This window comes from Xiphophorus hellerii, chromosome 19 (genome assembly GCF_003331165.1).
Source record: "Xiphophorus hellerii strain 12219 chromosome 19, Xiphophorus_hellerii-4.1, whole genome shotgun sequence".
Lineage (NCBI taxonomy): Eukaryota > Metazoa > Chordata > Actinopteri > Cyprinodontiformes > Poeciliidae > Xiphophorus > Xiphophorus hellerii.
In genome coordinates this window covers 17480770-17503431 of record NC_045690.1, presented here as the reverse complement: position 1 = coordinate 17503431, position 22662 = coordinate 17480770, and the positions used below count along the sequence as shown (strand labels likewise).

Below are 22662 nucleotides of genomic sequence, written 5' to 3'. Positions count from 1 at the left end.
AAAAAAAAAAAGCGTATGCATCTTTATGCATAGCCGAAACATCTGGTCTCAACTGTAACAGGTTTAACTTTAGTCAGACTGCTGATTTTAGCATCCTTGTATTTGAATCGTTCAAGATGCACCTGTGACAGACCAGAGTTGTTACTTCCACAAGCTTAATGCATAATATTTGTTTCAAGGATAACCCCCTAGAGATGTATCCAGTACTGTTAATCTTTGTGTACCTGCAAAAGCTTTCAAGAGCGTTTAAACTGTTTCCCCCCCAGACTGCTTAAGATTCCCTCCGTCAAACAACTACCAGAGCTTAATGTAAAACCGAAAGCGATTCCGAGTTCAGGAATGAGATTTTGCTGCAAGTAGGAGAAAGACTGTGTGCAAGCTGAAGACAGGAAGTAGCATGTGGCTGCTCTCGCTTCTATATATACACACACATACACACACACACACTTGATGCATCTGTTTTCATAGAGGGAGAGAGAGATGTTCTCAGTGTGAAAGATGCCAAGCAGGAAGCAAGACTGCTTTTCTCCAACCACTGCAGGTAAGGTGAGTGGGGGTAAAGCTGAGTGTGTGGGGGTTTTCAAGAGGAAAATTACACGGCGCTACTGGAAACTGCTTCGAATGCAGAGGATTACCCAGTTTCAGAAAAGACCAAGTAAAAAGACTCAAAAGTGTATAGCAAATTCAATTTCTTTATTTACAATCTCTGGAATAATTAATGAGAAAAGTGGTCTAAATACAAAAAGAAAAAAAAAAAAAGAGAAAATAACACCAAGGATAAGATGGCGGCTGATCTCCCTGAGCTTACAAAAACAATGTGGGGACCTGTAGGAAATGTGACATGACAAAGATGTTCTGTATACAGCCCTAATGCCACTCACATGAGAAAGATTGAAGAGACGCACATTAGTCATGCTTCCACAACAGTAACATCAAACTCTCCACAAAAAAAAAAAAGGTATTTTCCTCTAACCTTGTTTTAACTGCAAACTTTATGACTCCTGGAAAACAAGTCATTTGTAAATTACAGAGCCACACACACACACAGACAAACACAGACAGAAACTTCCAAACACCTTCTGGTAAATAGTCATAACGGTGAATGAAGAGTACTGCTTCAGGTATTGCCAAATTTTGATGTGAATCAGAACCATATGGCATTCAAAAGTATGGCTGCTTTTAAAAAAGAGGAAGACTAGAAAATATGGTAAAGTCATCACATCACCAAGCATCTGTTTGGCTTACTAAGAACATGTATTTGCACATCCTTCATTGGCTCTGTACATTGATCTATCAAGTGCTCCCCTTCCCACAAAAAACTCCCCCATGAACATTTTTGCTTCGTCATCCAAGCTCTGCTTCTTGGAGGCCAATATGACGGATTTAATAGCATAACTCTGGTTTCAGTGCACATCAAGCCTGCAAAGCAAATCAGTTACACCTTTCATCTTACGATTTTCTTTCATTTACCAACAAATAAGTGTACAAAAGTAAATCCTAGACAAATCCTGTGCAGAATAAACAAACCAAGTAACTTTTTTTTTCTTTTCACAATACATCCACTTCTCAAAGACGACCGACATTCACATCAAGGACACAAATCTATAGACAGCAGTGGCAATAATAACCATAGCAATAATAATAATAATAATAAAAACAGTGCACTGTACAATAACTTCCCACAGGTACCACAATTGCTCTGCACACAGGTATAAAGACTCTGGGGTCATGATGCCAGCCATTTGGGAGTCAGAGCAGCAGGGTCACTTGTAGAGGAAGGGCTTCTTCATAAAGCACTAAGCTGCTGCTCTTGAGCAGGGCATCAGCTACGACTTGACACGTGTTAATGGACACGCTAGGAAGTAGGCGAGGGATGGAGCCTTTATCCACCATTTTGGTGATGTTTTCACACAGAATGAAGGTATTCTGTGTGAGCAGTGAGTTTTATTTTTCTTATTTTATTTTTTGTTTTAGTTTTGATGCATGTGTGCGTTTGTCATGGGTAAAGGGATAGCATCACAAGACACTGGACGTGTCAGCTGAATGTGCTGGAGTGCTCCAGTGAAGTGTGACCAGTGTGTGAAAAATACTGTCCCTCAGAACCAAAGAGCAAAGTGAACATGGTGCTGAACCACCCAGCCTCTAGTGCTGGGAATTCTGTGCTGGCTGTCCATTTTGCATGCTGCAATCATTTTGCTCCTCTTCATCCTCTTCTTCCTCCTCGCTGACAAGAAACTCCTCTGGAGGCCAGCGAAGCTCTCCGCTCTCCACTTCCCCTTCCGTCGGCTCAACCACGATGGACGGGAGGCGATCTTTAAGCTTACAGCAGCGGTCGAAATCTGAGGGGTCCGGAAATATCTGGGAAGGGAAGACATGGAGTATTAATCGTTTATCAAAGAGAGTTTGCATAGAGTTTACTCAAGTAAAACATCTGGTATTTAGAAATACGAGTCAGTTCTACTTCAGCTATAAGACCATTGCTTATGGTATTAAGAGATGGTCAGCATTTTCGATCAGCACCAATTGTCCTTTCATGGCAAAACTAGAAGCACTATGAGCAGCTGCAGAGGGCTAAATATCTGAGAGCTGACTAAACATCTGATGAGAACTGATTACAAATTTGTACCTGCTCTTGCCCATCCCACATTCCTTCAGGTAATGTAATCTTGCTATCCTCATACTTGAGCAATTTGTTTTTGCATGCAAGAATCAGTCAGTGCCATGCAACCTCAAAGTGAAAGGTCTCCACATTGGTAAATAGCCCAGAGTACATTTTGTGCAATACAGAATGTCTTCTTTTTATATCAAAGACAATGAAGGCTAAAAAGTAGAGATGGAGAAATTAGCTGACTGGAAACTCAAATCAGATTTTTGTGTAAACCAGTAAATGCACAATAATTAAGTCAGGTGGTGCAAATATTCTTCAGTGCTTAAGTGGTTACTGAAGGAAACCATTTTCAGTATGAATTGAACATTTGAAGACTAGAGCAGAAGAAGGCCAAATGGTACAAGAAGCCACTTAGAATTAATCTGAATTTGCAGTCGGAATGATCAGCCAACATGACTTGATGTTTTCTTTTCCAAAGGAAAACCTACATGAAAACTATAGATTTAGAAACCTACTTTAAACAGACAACAACAATTTTCATATATTCACCTTCATCTGCTATATGTGAAATGATTATGAATCCAGTAAATCGCATCTACCTGCAGACTGTCGCTCACAAGCACTCTTTTCATCAGAGGGTCATAATGAGTTATATTTAAAGAGTCGACTGGCCCAAAAAGGAACCGGAACCAAAACAATTCTAATTAGGTAGATTACAAGTGGAATAAAATTAAATCATGCAAGATTCTTGAGGGGAAGAAAATAGTGAAAGTTGGTAAAAAAAAAAAATCTGATTGTTGCATCTCAACAGGTTAAAAACATTTTGTGAACTGAAGGTCTTTCTATCGTCTAAAGTTAGTAAGCTAAATTGAAAAGCTTGAAGCTGAAATGAAGTGCATAAGAATTGGTTTGACAGACTACATAATCCTCTGTTCAACCTCCAACTTTCTCAGGAACAGGAGAAATGGCGCTGGCGAGCGGACGGCCTGCCACTCCTGGTCCAAGAACAGCATTTTTTTTTTATTTGGATAAAGTAGATTAATATTTTTAGACCTGCATATTTCACTCTAAGTCACAGGGGTTGAGTTTGAGGAAAGGGGTTAGAGGGGGTAGGGGTGGTGGTGGTGGTGGTGGTGGGGTGGTAATTTTTGCTGTCTGGGCACAGAGCCGAGTGGAAAGAAAGCATTCTGAGAGCCAGAGTGAGACAAGAGATAAAAAGATCCAGCTGTGTCTGACTCTTCCTGAATTCCTCAAGAAACTAGGAGCAAAAACAAATGGAAAGCTATAAATATGCTTTACAATTTAGCTCTACTCGGGTAATTTAAGGTTGCATGTTCTTATCAGCAGCACTTTAGGTTACCAAACAAGTTCACAGCAAGCTGTAATTATACATGGAATCCAGTCATGATGTGTAAATAAAGGGAATATCTGCTTTTTTTGTCCTGCATCATCGATGCTTGATGTGCGTCAGCTGCAGAGTCGGGACAGTGACTTACTTCCCTTACAAAAAAATGTACTCAAGATCATAGGAGCTTTGTTTGTCTAATTTTTACATTTTGTTCGAGACCAGTGGTCCAGTGAAGCTCAGATGAGGAATGAATGGGGCAACATCAGAACAGTCAGAGACCTCACCACCTTCAGCACTGAAGAAGGAAAACTCCCCGCCTGAGCATCAGCACCTTCACCTGTGGTTACTGTCACATATAAGAAGACCCCTGTACAAGCCACCAAAGCCAACATGTGTGTGTTCTAACCATCCTTGAAGACATTAAGGAGACTCAGAGGGTTCACAGTCAAATGCTACAGTCTCTCCTGAAACAACGTGAAGGACCAGTCGCTGAGGCTTTACCTGAGGTTTTTCCCTCTCTGGACTGGTCTTGGAAGTCTTTATTCACAGCTACAAGTTGTACAAGTACAAGTATGTAGTTATGTCTTCGAAAATTATATGAGATTGACATGTGGCCTCATATTCATCGTGAAAAGCGAATAATATGAAGAAATTGGACATTTTCATGGTAAAAAAAAAGGTGGTCCCATTATTTTATAATTGTATATATTTTCAACTGTTTCACACCTGTTGCATGTGTTGCAAATGTGTATACCATGTGATCCACATAGGTTTGACATATCTTGTGTATCAATGTACATCACATGTGATGCACATATGAAACGTAATGCACGTGTGATATACATGGAATGCACCTGGGAATCACATGTGATTTTACCACTAAACATTGCAAAATCACACATGTGATTCACATCATTCACATGTGAAAAGTTGTGTGAACCACATGTGTGGTTTTCATGTGGCACATGTGATTTTCATGGGATTTTTTTGTAAGGGTTTGCCTTTGGTTGAGTTGGCCAACGCATAAAAGATCGTTTCTTTTCCAAGGGAAGGGGCTGAGGCATCTGAATCACGCTGCCGCCTTTTGAGAGGATAACTCCGGCGCAGATTTTCATCAAATTTAATTTCCTCTTGAAGGACCATGGGTGACATTCACTTTAATAAACTTGTGCAAGAGCATCTGGAATATCAAGCTCATGTCATTCAAGTCGTTGTCAGATTGAGGAAATGACTAGTGAAACCAACCCTGCTTTAAAGAGAGCTTCTCTAAGGAAAGCCTGAGACATCGGGCAAATGGCCGAGATGGTAAATTCACAGTGGAGAAGGCAGAGAAGAGGCAAACTGGTGCTCCTTTTCTGCTGGCTTCTTCTCCTTCTGTTCCTCTCAGACTAACAGCTGGGGTGTAAACTAAAGAGTCATAGGAAGCGAGGCTCTTCCTCTGGGTCAGTCTACATCCTTTCTGCGTGCATCTTGAGCATGCAGCTGCTTACAGTTTTTAAATGTCTGAATCAACAGCTCTAAATGTTAAATTATCATGCGAGATCTCCTTAAAATGTCAGCCATCTTTCCAAAAATCTGGAACTTGTCACCAGCCACACACTTGCACTGAATATGACTTTACCACTACAATGTAACATTTGCATGACGTTTTCACTATTTAAAGCTTTATAAATAGTTTTGTTACTGATGCGCTGTACTTCCCACACCTTGCTTAAAACAAGTTTCAATAAGTGACCGTTTCATTCTCCTTTGTCTTTAAGATTTAAACATTTGGAACTAAGCAGCTTGGTGTTTAGTTTCAAAAATCAGTGATTGTTTTTAAAAATCAGAACAATCAAAAATCAGATTTTTATGAAGTCAATGAAAGCACCATGGCCAAGGGAAATTAGGTTGTGCCAACAAAATCACTCTTCCATGCAGAAGTTGCTACTGCAGCAAAGCAGCCATTTTTAAACATGATTATAGTATGTGAAAAATGAGTCCAGAAATAAAATGTAAGCTACTCATAAGAAAACCATTTACTTCAGATAAGTCAGCTGTTCTCGTTCACGCAGCAACAGAGAACCTGACTTCAGTAGCTGCATGTACTTTGCAATTGAGGGCATACTTCAATTGCAAAGTAATTGGGGGCAATTACTTGCCCTCAATTAATTGCAAGTAATTGCAATTACTTGCATTTTTTTGTATTAAAGTTACAAAAGGTACAAAAAGTACCTTTTGTACCCAAAGGTTGTTCTATGCAACCTTTGGGTACATAGGTTGCATAGAACAACCTATGTAGGTACAAAGGTACCTATTGGGTACCCTATGTACGTATTGGGTACCTATGTATTGTACCTATTGGGTACCTATGTATTGTAGCTATTGGGTACCTATGTATTGGGTACCATAGAAAGGTTGTTCTATGCAACCTCTGGGTACAAAAGTGAGCCGTTTTGCCACCTGAGGTCAAATAATACTTGCCTTAGGAATATTTCAAACTCGTAAAAGGTTGTAGTGAATTCAGCAGATAACAGAAGGCTAAACATTTGAGTAATACTCATACATATGCATGAAGACATTGTCATTTACATGAATTACTTCTAGACAAGATTGGCACAAGTAGCATTACAAGTTAAAGCCAGTTTGAAATGTCCACTAGTAATTTAAACTAGTAATTTAAAACTTTACTAGTTTTAAATTAGTAAAGCTCAAATTTTAAATTTTACTCAGATTGTGTGGTGCAGGGATGCCCAAAGTCGGTTCTGGAGGGCCGGCATCCTGCATGTTTTAGTTCTCTCCCTGGTTTAACGCACCTGGATCCAATGATGGCTCATTAGAAGGCCTAAGAAGAACATTGACATGTTGAAAAGGTTGTTACTACCAGGGAGAGAACTAAAACAGGCAGGATGCCTTCCCTTGAGGACTGACTTGGGCACCCCTGGTGTAGTGCTTGCTCTGCTCCTAATCCAAATAGTCACTGATCATGACTAGAGAAAAGAGGAATGTGTAACAGCTAAAATTAGCATTGGTTATTAGATGACCCCATTGAGCAGACAGCAAGACAAAGACACAGGTAGCAGCTTGTCAGGACCACCTGATGGCTGCTTCCATTATGAGTGGACCTCTGGCGTTTTCCATTTTCTCTGCAGGATTCAATTTGTGAATAATGTTAAGTCTGGTTCCCCTCTCCTGACCAAAACAAAAATTTTGTTTTGGTCAGGAGACCAAACAAAATTTTGGTCAAAATGTTACAAATGCCAACATTTGTAATAATGTTGGCATCAACTTCACATTTTGCAAACAAAATAAAGAAGATATTCCTAATAGTGGGATTGTTACCAACCTGCCCTCTATTATGCCATTCTGTGTAAACGAATGTACATATTACAAATGATTTAAAAAAAAACACATTTTATGAAGCTTGACACAAATTTTCTCTGATGATACATCACAATCAGTTGTTGCTTACTTGACATTTCTAATGTCAATCCAGCTTATGATAATGACTGGATGAATTCAAACAGAAATTTATTTCAACCTCACAACACATAGGAGAGGCATTTAGGGAGGAAGCGCCGTCTGGTTCGCATGTGTGAGTATTACCTGGAAGGAGAGTCTGTCCTTGCTTGGGCTGAGCCTCATGTCCTCCATGGGGGTGTTGCTCAACATCACCTCAGTCATATCTGGGACGGGCACAAACACTGGGCTGCAGGGGCGAAAGATGAGATTTAGTGAGTCTTTACATTTGCAGAGGAAATGTAAAGACTCAGGAGTTATCAGACTGTCAACCAGACACATTAAAAGCTTTCAATGCTGAAGTTTCAATTTTGTTCTGAGTCATAAAAAAAATTAATTAAAAAAAATTGGGCCTTCACAGAATGCCATGAAATAATTGGGCCCGAACCTTCAGTGCATTCACTTCCCTGTGTGTGCATCTACAGTTTTGTTTATTCTCTGTGCAACTTGACCACAACACACCAAAACATCCAGCCCCTGATTGGCTGTTCTAATGCACTGCAAAGCTGCAGCGCTCGTCATGCCGTATGCAAAAGGTAGTCGTTTCTAAATACAGAAAGATGTGCTCTTGCGACTTGGAACAGTCATTGTGAGAGTGTGCTGGGGGCGTGCTGCGGTGTTTGAATTAGGATGAACCTCATGCACTTAAGGCTTGGACAAACTTTCTATTTCACAATAGTTTTTTTTTCCCTAAAACTCATGCCTAGAGCTTTCTAGTGTTTTATGATAAAAGTAGAAAAAAAAATATTTTAAGACCAGACCCTGCACAGACTTGAGCCCTGAGACAAGATGCTGAGTGGCCTTCTCACGGTCTCTATTTAAAGCCTGGTGGTCAGTCAGTGGCCACAGGGTTGTGGTTTGTGTGTCTAAGGCTTCTTGGGCCAAAGTAAATGGAACCTGACAAGATGCTTGCATGTATGAAATCATAATAATATTTCAGGGGACTTCTCTGATACAGGATGTGTGGGCTCCACTTGACCTAATTTTTATTTTTACAATATCGAAACTGGTGAAGATAAAATTTTAAAACCTAAAATATGTTTTGTGTAACATCTGAGCTTTATTCGCTTTACTTATGACTCAAAGTTGGAGACAAGTTTTGTAAAGTTTTAAATAAAAAAAAATAAACGAAGCTTCAGTAAAAAGAAAAAACCTTTTTCATATCGATGTTGATTAACAAGTTATGCCTAGGAAGTACATTTCTGATGCATAATTTGGTACACATCAAAAAACAGTTGTTGCTGTGACTGACACCAGGCTTATACACACACCTATGGAAGCACGCCGTCTTTAGAGAGTGCGATCTGTTACAATTTTTACAAAAGTTCATATTGAGCAGGAGTGGTACTTCCCAAACAGGAAGAGCATCAGGTAGAGCGTGAAAGTATGTGTGTTTATAGAAGCATACCATCTATATGCATGGTTACATGTGAACAAACATTGAAAAATATTGCACACACCTCTAGAAGAATGACACCAATTCCAAAACTTTGTAGAGTCGTCTGTTAGGAATGCACTTCTACTACTTGTCTGACAACTGTTGAATGCAGGAAGACTTGATCTGTAGAAACATTAGCTTTTTTAAACTAGTAGATGTGGCAAGCGTCTTGCTCCTCAAGTGATGAACATGAAAGCGATGCATTTCTAGTTCCAGCCATAACTAGTGAGTGAAGATATTAGAGGATTTATGCTGTAGCGATATCATTTATGAGCAACCCCTTTAAAAGTCTTTTTGACATTGGCAATATGGCTCTTTGCCCAGGACACTTCTGTGTCACAGGCCACATAAGTGCTAAGGACTGACAGGGGAGATGGATTCTAGATTCACCTGTCATTTTCACTCCAAATTGGCTATCTGTGCTTGTTTGCATACACAGATTAGTGTTGTACAAACCTTAAGTCCATTAGCAAATATAGCTCAATACTATGATTGTGTAGGCTTGGCTTTAGTTGGTATATGATTCTAGATTTTTCATTAGCCAAATTAAAATCCCCATTACATCTTTTTATAAAGAACTCAGCAGAATCAGTCTGTGTATAATTTAGTTCATTTTATGTATATAAATCTGTCAGTCGCCCATCAAGTTTATTTTCTTGAGTACAAATCAAACCTATATCCTGTGTTGCAGTCAATAATCAAGAGCACAAATTAACACACTGTCATCCAGATCAGGGTGAATCATGTAACATGATTCACTCAATTTCAGGAGATCAATAAACCCTGAAGCAAAGGCACGTTCAATTTTTCCATTTTTTTTTTTTTTACAACAGGTTGCAATGTGGCTGGGGAATGTTAAAAGCAAAATGCTTCCGACTGATTTTCTGCAAGTAATTGTTTCAGCGCAGGCCAGAACAACAAGCTGAAACAATAGGAGGATATCCAAAAATAAAAGACCACAGCTTCGTAGGCTTATGAAGTTGAGGGGTGGGGTGAATTGTAGATGTCTTTGAATTCAAATTGGTCCCCAAGTGGGGACATGCAAGGGAGGAGGACAAAGGGATGAACACTGACAGCAAGGACCTGAGGAGACAACGACGAGATTGGAAGGGAGGGAGAGAAGAGAAAGAAAGATAAACACTCTGGCCTTGCCAGTCATATTTCTGGTCTTGGATCGTATAAACATCCTGCTCAGCTAAGAATAACAGAACATCGGCCAATAAAACATAAAGGGGCACAATGAGGAGGAAGTGGGAGTGCACAAGCAACGAGTCGACCTGGGAAGAAACAAAATGCTGTTGTGTCGTTGCAAGCATCAAGAAACGAAGGACATGTCCCAAAGAGGAACACTAAATACGAGAACACATTAGGAGCCGTCAGAGTCCTCAGCAGGCAGTTAAATGCAGTTCTGAAACAAGCGACACCACATAGACACTGTTCTATATAGTATAGAACCACATTTGAATTTAAATTTAAAGATGCTTTATTGATCCCAAACGAAAATTAAATGTTGTCGTAACTCAATTCAAATTCTATATTGTAGATAGTGATGGCAGCAAAGATCTCTTGTAGCGGTCTGTATCACAGCAAATTTGAAAAAGCCTCTGACAGATCCCACTATCCATTGGATCTGCTTAACAGGCTGGTGGGGTAGATAGCAGTAAGTCTTTGCATTTTGATTCAATCGATGCTGCCAGCCTCCAAGTTCCACAGCACCCTAGGCCACTGACTACATGTTCAGTCTTGTGGTTGCATCCTATTGCACAATGCAATAGGATGCAAAACAAAGTTAAACAGGAAAAAGTGGATATCCATTCAATGACTGTATTATTCTACATTTTGAGCCCTTTTCCACAAAAACAGCTCTTGGCTGATAATGTTCTGAATTTTGTGATGTCACTGTAGCAAAATTGAGCCAAAAAAACCCCCAAAACAAAAAACTTTCATTCTCCAGATCACCTAAAATTTTAAACATTTTTTCAACGTTAGAAAAAAAACAAAACCATAAAGGAGCACGATGAGGAGGAAGTGGGAGGACATGTTGCATTGTAATCCCATTCCCGAAACAACAACTCGACTGATCCTTAACAGACAGGTTCTCTCACCCACAAAAGAAACATCAGGGTCTCTTGAAACAATTTCCCAGACTGTCTGTTCTGGTCATACTTTTAAAATACACTTCAAGTCCTAATCACAGTTTCCCTCTAACATCTTGAGTAAAACAAGACCAAGGCAGCTCGGTGGCACCTTGTTTGTTTGTAATGGAGCTTGTCACCCGAGCAGTCTCGGCACCAATCTCTCTACAAGTGAGGAATTTGAATCCTGCATCGCTGACATTGTTTCCTCCTCAGCCACCCGGTGGTTCTTGCTACTATGATCATAAATCTTGACTTGTGTGGCAGCATGGGCAAAGCTGCTGACATTCCAGGCCCGCTTTGTACTTTACACTGACAACGTTGCATTGCTTGGCAGGTACAGCTGGGAGAGACCCCCACCCTTTTCCTCAACCACCAAGTTTGCCACTTTAAAACAGAGTGGATTGGACATTCTTCAGAAACATGTTGCCTTGTGTCAGTCATAAATTTTGGGGTCAGAAAAAACTATTGAGAAAAATCTTCCCGTCTAACCAGAAAAGTGATCAGGCCAGGCAACCAGAGCTCAATTAATTCACCCAAACATCCCAGGTATGCTACTCAGATTAAATGCTCCTGCTCTGGGGAAATGGAGCTTTCACAGAGATAAAATGACAAAAGAGAAGCATGTGCCAAGTGCAAGCAAGCAAAGACTGGAAAAAAAAGTGTGGTTACAGTAAAGAGCTAGATTCTCGACTTCCTGATAGAGACAGGCAGAAGCCTACTGAGGTTTTAATGGTGCTTGCAAAATGATTTCAAAGCAACTTGCACATCCTCCTGACAATGGGGGGGGGGGGGGGGGGGGGGGGGAAATGTTCAAGAGCACAGAAATCAACTTTCTTGCAACAAAACACAATTAAAATGGTGTTGATGAACACTCACTGCCTCTAGATTTCAATGCACCTGCAGCTACTTGAAGACAAAGGGCGAAACAGGAAAGGCAAAGTGAACTTTTGTGCACAAAATAGAACGAAATGGCAAAAGCTAAACCAATGTGACGTCTCTGAAAAGGCACATGTGGACGTGTTTAATCAAGCTGGTAAATAGTTTAAAAGTTAAGAGGATGGTTGAGTCGTGTGTGTGGGGGGAGTGTAATACTTTAATTTGTTTACACCTTGATCCGTGTTGCCCTGAAATTTTCCAAGTTCAGGGGCAACACCCCGCAGAAAATCTCAAAGGAAACAAGAGTGGGTGTATAGCAACAAAGGTGGCTGATTCAGAGGGAAATCACCAAACAAAGTCAACCTCAAGCACCTCTTTCGTCGTTTCCCTACAAACACCCGACCAGTGCAATGTTTCATATCCGAGTAGTTTCACTTATTCAAATACAAGAACTACAAAGTGGCATCAAAAAGCCCAGACAAGCGAGACAAACAGGTGCCATTAGAAGAGATGCGAGTACTTACCAGTATATCTGCGGGGCAAATACAGACATGAATTCACACCTGCTGTCAGTTCAGTCAAATCTGATTAATTCTCTCCAAACTATTTTTACTTTTCTGAGTGCCTAAGCGGAAAATGACGCTCCGGCAAAAAAAAAAAAAGCGAAAGTAACGAGTGCAGCGAGTCGGACTGCCTGAACAACGAACACGGTTCCGCCAATTGATGCGTCTGATCGGAGAAACCAGCTGTGTTCAGTATTTATCCGAGAGGCGGTGCGCTCAGCCGGAGACACACCTCCCCTCCCCACAAGCCCCAAAATCCTCAATGGCAGCTCATTAACAGCGTCGGCCAATCAGAGCGCTTGTGACTCACGCCCCCCCGCCCCATCCCTAGGTCCCCGCCCTCGGCCCTGATGACGTAAGCAGTGACACAGCCTGCTCATTGGGAATGGAAGGCAAGAAGCTGCAACGTGCAATTGATTTGTAGTCTCCAAGGCAACAAAATGGAAGTCTTACCTCCCCACCCCTGTGACAAAACCACGCTGATTTGCCCGTTAGGTGATGCGTGACATTCATCCAAATGAGCAGGAGACGGATTCATTCACAAATATATTTCAAGGGCAAATCAATGTCTAGATTCAGCTGTTCAATGTGCATGCAAAAGTCAAGCACAAACAAATCACAGGCTGCCGTTGCAATCTGTTAAATGTCGTCAAAGCTTATGAAGGAATTTACTTTCCCCCTCCGTTGCTCAGACATACTCATGTTACGGTTGTGACCCAAAGAGCATTACTGACATACGCACTTTCAAAATTGCCCTTTCCTCTGCTCATTGCTGTACTTTTGGGCCAGGAAGGAAAGTGCTTTGCAGTTTTCAGAGCAGACAGTGAAAAAAGTAGGGATGCCTCTACTGCCACCTTGTGTCTGAAAGCTATTGGCGACTCTGTTCCTCAAGGCCCATTAGCTACAGCTTGCCTTTAGTCAATATACTTGGTATGCCAGTGGCTGTTTGCTATTTCTACTCGATAGCCAAAATTCAACATTAGTAGCTCCAAAGCCACAACTTGTAGTCTATGCATTTTGCTACTCAAGTTGATGACCAGGTCAAATATTTTGACTGCTGTGTTAAAGTTAGCACTATGAATATGACTGATTCAAATTCTGCATAGGCTACTAGCTTATTTGTCATCCTTAAATTTGCTAGTGCTTTAAAGCAAGCGTTTAGGTACCCTCAAATCACTGCTACAGAAGATTTAAGGATTTCCCAGTTATGCATTAAGAACCAAACCGACACTCCAGGTATGTTTTGGTATGACATCATAAGTTATCATCGACTTTTTTGAGTTATGAATCATAACATGTTGTAAAACTCAAAAAGTCAATTTTGCATAATACCTCCCCATTTTAAATCAGAGATATTCAATATTTACACAAGGTAGATAATTAAATGACCAGGCTTTTCAGCATGGCTCTGAAAAGCCACGTGGAAAACAGAGCACATCATCCAAGTTCCTAAGTACTTACACTGGGTACCTGCAGTTCAGAGAAGAGACTTTAAAATGCATCTCTTAGTTTATAAATCACTGAATGGCTTAGCATCAAAATATATTAAAGATATATTGTTGTACGCACCTTCCAGGCCACTCTGGTCTTCTGGTTCTTGTCTGCAACCCCAAAGTAAGAACCACACAGAAAAGAGGCCTTCATGTTTTTTTTTTGTTTTTTTTTGCACAACAAACTTGGAAAACATTTCCAAAAAAAACTACAAAACTGCTGAAACACTTAGTACCTTTAAATCGAGGCCAGAAACCCATTTGCTTAGAGTTGCCTTTGATTAATAGTAACCGGAACACATTACTGATTAATACATTTGATGTATGTTTGATGATGATTGTTCTTGATGATTTTGATGGCATTTCACAAAATGCTGCTTCTTTCAACGTGCTTATCATGTAAAGCACCTTGAACTGCCTTGTTGCTGAAAAGTGCTATACAATAAAACTTGACATGAATAATGAACTTTTGACTTAACTTTTTAATTTGGCTTTTAGTTAACTTTTTGTAACTTAGGTTATCGACTTCATCTTAATTGGTAGTTTGAATTCAAAGTTATTTGGGTTTTACATTATGTGTTTATTTTTGTTTCATTATTATGGTTAATGAATGTTTTTACTGGTTATTTGAAACTAATGTAGATTTAATGTAATTATATTAAAGAGTCCCATTGTTAACACACCTCTGAGCATCTACACATGAGGAAAACCTGATCATTAAATCTTAACTGATATGCCATGATAGTGAAATTCCTGGATGAAAAACAATGAAAGAAAATAAAGAGATTAAGATTATGCCAAAAGTCACAACAGACAGAGGTAAAAGTATTCAACTGGTCAAAGAAGAACACCACTGTAATTTTCATCAGAAATCTAACTTTCTAGGGAACCGAAAGCAAACATCACTCCTCAGCAGCATCCTAATAATTGTAAAAAAAAAAAAATATTTACTATTCTTTTTAGTATTCTTTAAGCCCATTTAGATTGACACTGACATGCACTCATACTACTGCCTTGATTCAATCAATGACATTTTCAAATCAGTTAACTTTAAACTTTTGCTGACGAAAACTCACCACAAGATGGCACTAGTGTCCAAGACGTCGATGAACGAAAGCTGAGGAAAACATCACATATGCTGGAGATGACAGAAAACAAAGGAGCTTTGTCAACAACTGGTTCTTTTTTATATATATTAAAAAAGAACCCCCTCCAAATAGCTTAATCTAATAAATCAGTATTTTTATTGAAAGCTTTCAGAACTATAAATTTTGCAACTACACAACAGCAACCCCTTACAACAAATGCAAGCTGGCATAAAATATATAAGCAAAAGAATATTTTGTGAATCACTTGCTTCTTCTACTCTCTAATTTGCATTACTTGTTATTTCAACCATTAAATGTATCCTTTCTCAGTTATTTTTTCTCCATAGGAGAGGCTGTAGCACCTTCCTACAGCAGGGTACTGGCTGCCAATAACTAAGCGATCTCCCTCTCCTTCTTTTAACTTTTCATTAACATAGAAAGCACTCCTACATCAGTGCTTCTGTTTTTCTGATATGTTTTCTTAAATCCCAATTTGGTCACGGAAGATGGCAGCTCATACAGATCCAGATTTTGCTGGAGGTTTCTTCCAGCGCTAGGTAAGTTTTTCCTCTCCACTGTCACTACACACATGCACAGTATGATGGATTGCAGTGAAGTCAACAAAAAAACACAAGTGATTGTCTACTGTCAACATGCGTCCGCACAGCAGATGCTGCAATTACTCAGTCAGCTGGGTTTTCTTAGACAGAGAACAGTTTAAACTAACTTGAGTAATGAGTAGAACTTAATGCACTGTTTGATAACTATGATTAAATGCAATGTGATTAAACTGAAATGGCTTTTCTGTAAAGTGCCTAAATACAATTGTTGTGAATAGGCACTACATAAATAAAGTGAATTGAATTGAAAATCAACCAAAAGTCATTCTTGGCCAACTGATCACCAGCTCTGCTTATCATAATCAAAGGGAGTTACAATTTCAGCTTGGTAGGATATAATAATTACACCCAAAAATACCAACATTATTAACTACTCAATCATACCACCTAAAAGAAAGTATTTTATATAATATTCAGCAGCATACTCCCTAGATTTTCACTAAATAAGCATAAAAGCTATCACAATCAATATGGCCCTATGTGAAAATTAAATTCTTCACTGCTATTACATGAATATATGTTTCCCTAGCCTCATTTGCTGGCAGACCTGAAGGTTTGAGAATTCCTATTTTCTGCAGCAAATTCTCCAAAACCTATTTCCAAACCTGTGGTAGTCACTTTTAAATGGCAAAAGATTAGGAATGTAATCTTTCAAATAAAGCTAATTTTAAAATTTACTTCCATCATTCATATTGAAAATGCATGCACTATCTGCTTTCCATTTTCACGTTATTTTGCTCAGCACTGCAGCCAAACAGCTACACATCTGGACCAGCTGGGACATCTCAGTAGAGACGAGGAAAAACCGAGAACGTACTGATCAATGCGCAAATGAACGAGGCCCTGCAGGGGACAGGGGCCGACAAGCACCCGTTGAAGGAGGCTTTGGTTTCTTTTTTGGATTGCGAGCACACCAAGTAGCGGTGTTTGTTTTCTTCTTTTTTATCATTAGAAGTTCATTGCTTTTGCTGCTGTTCCGCACATCCGGGCAGAAATCCGAAGTTGAAGAGGAATCATAAATAAACAAAACAGGCTCTTAAAATACTTCTCATACTTCCACATTGGGAGCACTTCCATTTGTTGCAGTTGGAAAAACAAGTTTTTTTCCACCATTCCTCAGTCTGATTAATACCATGTTCACATTGTTTTTGGTTGCATGTGTTTCCATCCATTAGTGTAAGCATGTGCAGGCACTACAACACCATCAAGCGATGGGGGGATTTGGGCGAGTTTGTTTCTCCCTCTTGCACACAACTGAATATTTGTGCATGCACGTTGCTGGGGGATATGTGATCGCCGGGCTCGCTGCACGCCACGCTCGCTTGCAGGTGGTCTCTCCACACACACATACACACGAGGTCCAGGCAAATTTAATATTTCATAGAAGCAGAAGCACGCCCCTGGACGCCATCATTGAGTCCACATGGTCCGTCCAGAAAGCCGCTCTGTGAACACTCGACTAAAATATGCAGCCCCCACCGTTCTACACCATGCTGCTCGCTCACTTGCTGGGCCTCACAATTAAAAGCTAACCACAGTCACAGATGTTGGCAGCTGTCTTTAACCCATGAGATACTTCTCTCTTGGTTCACTCTAAGGCTGTTTTAGTATCCAGTGCCATTAAAGCCTGAGGAGGCGCAAAAAAAGAGAAAGGAGTGGGTTTTATAAAAAGCTTCAGCCACAAACTTGGATAAAAAAGGGGGATAAAGGGCAAGAGTTGTTTTTTTTTTAAGCCTTTGACTTTGAGAGGTTCCAGACTGAATCAAACCCTCAGCTTTAACAGTTTTAGTGCCCTTTGCATCTGCGAGAACCAGATAAACAGAAAACTAAATCTATTTATGAACACTTTACAAAGCAGAGCACTCAGGACTCAAGTTAAGGTCAGAATTTCGTTTGCTGCTCCATCAGATTCCGGTAATGCCAGAAACTGTGTTCTGGGTCCGGCGTCACATGCAGCGCAGAGTTGGACGCTGGCCAAAGAGAACAGAAGGAACTTCACCAGCACTATTATTCACAAAGGTCAAACCTGATTTAGATTTGAAACTGAAGCCAAAACAGGGCATCTTGAAACTGTTAGGAAACTATTCCAGATCTTAAACAGACCAGGGGGACTGTGTACATCTCCCTAATTGCACATGTCAATTTATGTACAAGCACTAGGTTTATAGTCAAGCTCCATTACTCTTTCGCCTGACCAAACACCATCTTCCTTGCTTTTCATTTCTGCCTCACTCAAACTCCTCTTTTTAGACATGAAATTTGTGGATTTGAAAAAAAGAAAAAACTTTAAATGTTCATATTCTACAACCAGGAATACTGTGAGCTAGAAAAAACAAAGTTTGCTGAGACAAACCATGTGCATTCACATGCTGATAGCTAATTTATGTTGTGTGACTTATTTGGCGAAAGGTATGCATAGCAAAAACTCAAGATTGCATGACTCTGATCCATTCCCAGCAATAACTCTCTCCAATGTTTTCTTTGTTTAGCGAGACAAATGAAGGACTGCAAAGACGTCCTCTGATTCCAGATACTGTAGTGAGCCGAGCAGGTGAAAAGACTTACTCAATCTTCAGACATCCCACACTAAATGATATTTTTACTAAACTGACCTTATCCATTCAGGGACCTGACAATAATAATGCTGTCAACAGCTGGTTTGAGAGTTGGGGCTGGGATTGTCCAATACAGCTGTTAAAGATCCAGCACTGGAGATGGACCAATCCAAACACACAGAAGAGAGAATTAAAACTTTCCCCTTTTACATTTATTCATCAGCACATTTGTTCTAGCTGCATGTATTTTAAATGCTCCAGACATGAGGCGCATTCAGTCTTCTTTGGTTGGAGTTTATTAGTGTGTCTATTCTGGATTGGCAACATATTCCGAATCTGCATTTCCACATGTCATCTAAATATGACATGTTTAAAAAGTGGCAGGATATCTCCTGTTCACAGCGCTCTTCAGGTGACTGCAGAGATTTATGGTCAGATTTTGATCTGAACTTTGGAGGAAAGCTATCCTTGTCTTAATTTAGGTGTATGATTTTACTTACTGTTATGCAGCAAAATAAATACAATTCCTCTTTTTATTTTCAGTTTTGTTGCAGACACATACTGTAAATCCCAGTTCTAATGGAGGAAAAGTAACCAAACAGCATTTGTTGCTACTTCCATGTTTCATTGTAGTCTTCTTGATGATGGGCTGTTTAACGTGTCTTTTGGTATTGTGGTCTAGAAACCTCAGTTTGGTTCATTTAGAAGGTAATATATTCTCTTACAGGGTTTTGATAAGTTTTATTCCAGCATAGAGTTTTTCTTTGGAAGAAAGTGCTTCTCTTTTCCAACTCTGCTTCTTGTCAGCCTTATTGATAGCAAAGGAGAAATAGAACACAACCAAAACTAGATGGACACTAGTCCAGTGTTGCTGTAATTATAGCGTTGGATATTCGCCCACACCTTTCAAATTTTCTTGTGTTCATTTGAAAAACCATGCATATTTTTTTCCATTTTAAATTCATATACTGTACTTCTTTGTGTTCTGTGGCATAGTAATCGAATAACCCTTGATGTTTGTGGTGATAATTTGATGAAATGTGAAATAAGTAAAGTAGTATAAACACTTTTGCGAGGCACTATATGTAAATAAAAGAAGTGCATTAAAAGACTGGGGGAGGTATTTGAAAAAAAATGTGGTAATACACCAATGACACATTGCAACAAAAATTATTTGCAACATCATAAAACCAATTCTGGTTTAAAGTTAGAAAGTCTGGGTTTGATTCAGGCAATTCTAGGCTGGAAAGTTGTGTGGTTCTAGTTGTCCAAATAAGGCATGGTTAATCCACCCAAGTGTGTAAGGTGTCTCTCAAACCACCACAACTAGTTATGATAACTTTAAACACTAGAGGGTGGCCTATTCAAACAGGATTAGCTGTCTCCCACTTCAGACAGAAAAACATTTCCCCTCTTTGACAGACTTTTCAATAGGAGCTAGATATAGGGCTGTAAAAATACCTTTAAAAGGTCACAGAAAAAAACAACAACTTTAGGGTCTGTTGTCTCACCAGTTCTGAATTACTATTTGAGGCAGAGGGAATGTCTTTTGCACTTCACGAATAAGCGGGTGTGGTGGAGGAGGGTTGGGGAAGAGGGAAGCGGGGGTGTGCGCTGCCATATTCATAGGAGAGACAGCCAAACATGTCAGCTCATGCCGTGGGACACACTGTTTTCAGGAGAACAGCAGGGGCGTCGGAGGTTGGAGGCCGAAAGAGTCTGGAGGCCACATGTCACCTCTGCAGCTCAGCGCTTGGGTGTTGTAAGCGTTCACGTTAAACATTGACGCGGCGGCTGGAAATAGACCCTGTCCAAACACAAGGATGGAGTGTTTGACGTCTACAGAAAGACATCCAGATGGGAATCCTACCAACATACTCCTGATCAATCTAGCTTTGGTACTTTAAATGTGCTACTTCAATCCTGATTTCTAACTCTGGATTTCCGACTTCCTCCCTGGCAGTCTGTCTTCCCCATAAATTTAATCTATTTAAAAACCTTATAGACAAACAAAGTGATAATATGCTATGATCTGTTCCGATATGTTTTCATCTTTGAGAGATATAAGATCCAAAATCTCAATTGTTACGGGATAATAGTTAGGTGCACCTGTTTACAAATACAAACACTAAAATATTAAGAAAGTCGAACACAGCGACTTTCGCTTTGTTCGACTTAGCGAACATAGCGCTAATGTTATGTTATACGTATTTGGGCTATAGTAGCCCAAATATCTCATGGGCTACTCCCGTTACATGAGATATTTTACCCTCCACCCCCAAAAGGATAGTTTTTTAATTTTAAATTGTTGATGTTGAAATTAACTGGAAATATTTCAACAGAAGCATAAAAAATATACCCAGAAGCATAAGCTTACACTTTGGTGGTATACGTTCCACCAGAACAAATTTGAACTGTCAAGGTGTTCACAATTAAATACTGCTGCAACATAAAACTGACTCATCCCTGTTATTTAGGCACTAATTGAGCAATTGCTATTTCAACAGCATATTAAGACATGCAATATTAGGAGCAGACATGACTGAACAGTTGTCAGAGATTCCTAAAGTCATGTTATGAATCAGTAAAACTAGGTAGAGCACCTTAAATGCTCAGTAGCTGTTCCTTAGTGTAATTTTGGTAAAAATAAAAGTCTCCCAAAACAAAGAAGCAGAGGGTGAAGCAGAAGGAGAGAACCACATCAAACAAGGTGAGTGCATGAATCTGTCATCAGCGAGGGGCTATTACTACAGTAGCTGCGCCTGGCCTTAGGGAATATGCTGTCAGCTTCCTCATTAAAAGGCTGACCTGGGCAGGGCTGAGCCTCGGGATAATGCACATTTCCACATTTTCCCCCTGCCTTTATTTACCAAAAAACGTCTACGCCGCTGGATAAAACCATCAATATTTGACTCTTTCGAGGTCTAGCAGAATGCACATGTTGACAAGGTGGAAGTAGCGAGATAAACAGCATGTGCGTGTTTGCATTCTCACAGCAAAATTAGAAAAACAAACACACCAGATCTTAAACAAGCTCACCGCATCCAACTTCTGCTAGCAATTAGAAAAGCATCAATGCCATTGCACGCCGACTCTGACGTGCTTTGCCTAAACCCTTCACCTTTCGCAAAGCGTTAACACACGATTTGGTGATAAAGCGTTTGAGGCTCCTGCAGGGAGCTGGAAGATGGAAGATGCAATCTGTCTCCGTTGTGGGTACCTAGTGCCAACATCCAGGCAATGGCAAAGGGGGGAGCTTGTGAAGCAGTTAGTGAAACTGTCTGTCTGCTGTCAGACTCCTGTCACACACACACAAAGCAAGGCAAGCATCAATACACCCCGGCTTCTTCCAGGTCTATATGCGCTGAATGCACATGTTTTGATTGCTGACGGCCATGTCAGGAGTCAAGTAGAGCCTCTTAAAATGTGGCCCGGGGCCAAGGGTCATCCACTAATGAGTAAAAGCTTTTTCCCCCCCTTTGTTGGTCGGGAAGAAGTAAGGAAATGCGCTCACTAGGAGGTAGCGAAGAGAGGAGGGTGAGGCAGGGGTGGGAGGTGTAGTGTGAAGAGACGGGCAGTGGCAGGGGAGAGACGGGGTGAAAGGGCCGAACTGGCGGAGCGAGGGGGTGTCAGGAAGTGGAGCGAGAAGGGAGACAAGAGGTGAAGTCTCAGGTGAGAGGGGGTGATGATGATAAGCTGTGTTTTTTTGTGTCTCTGGCAGAGAGACAGAAACCATGGAAAAGGTTGTGAAAAAGAAAAGTTTAGTTGTTGAAATAAATGGCCTCGATCTGATGAATTTAGATGATTTAAAAATGCCTTTTAAACCATTTGAGGATGACAAAAAGAGAATTACACGCAAATTTACTGTTTGTGAATGCAGAAAATTAAACTTAAGAGTCTAATATTGAACTTTACAGAGTCTAAATTGAAACACAGTAAGGCGCCAATCAGAACTACAACCAATGTTATCCGATGTTGACTGAGTCAACATCTATTTTTCTACTTTCTGAATGATTTGAGAGTAGACTTTTTCAAGAAATTTTGTGTTCAAAAGGAGTTGAAGTTCAGTCTGACAGGAGACTCCACTAGAAGTTCCCATCAGACCCGTACAATACCTCTGGGCCTGGAGGCCTGACCAGGTTCCTCGCCCACTCACCAGGTAGTGGTCAGTGGAAGGTCCTGCCTCTCTCTTTTACTGAATGTCCAAGAATCAAGACAGATGTCAGATGAATCAATCATCAACCTGCAGCCTTACATGTCCTGGTGCCAAGAAATTTCCAAAAGTTGAAAATCTGGATTTTGACTCCGACCAGGACTTTCTGTTTCCGGATTCTGGACTAATCTGCCGTAGGTTGTGATTCTGGTTCTGATTCAGCTTAATTTTTATTTGTGCTCAAATTTCCAGAAGTCATCATCTGATGGAAATTACGTTGGATTCTA

General features: G+C 40.2%; 1 protein-coding gene across 2 annotated transcripts; it reads right to left on the bottom strand.

Moving 5' to 3' along the window:
- Positions 1 to 672: 672 nt before the first annotated feature.
- Positions 673 to 12645, bottom strand: lbh (LBH regulator of WNT signaling pathway). 2 transcript variants are annotated; one of them, XM_032547523.1, is made up of 3 exons: positions 12431 to 12645; positions 7542 to 7644; positions 673 to 2358 (listed from the first exon to the last, which is right to left on the bottom strand). In XM_032547523.1, exons 1-3 carry the CDS (start codon positions 12457 to 12459, stop codon positions 2143 to 2145), a joined length of 348 nt encoding a protein of 115 aa, XP_032403414.1. In that variant the 5' UTR covers positions 12460 to 12645; the 3' UTR covers positions 673 to 2142. The 2 variants fall into 2 exon arrangements, with proteins under 2 accessions (XP_032403414.1, XP_032403415.1); XM_032547524.1 differs by having other exon boundaries at positions 7542 to 7675; positions 12431 to 12643.
- Between the last annotated feature and the right edge of the window lie 10017 nt (positions 12646 to 22662).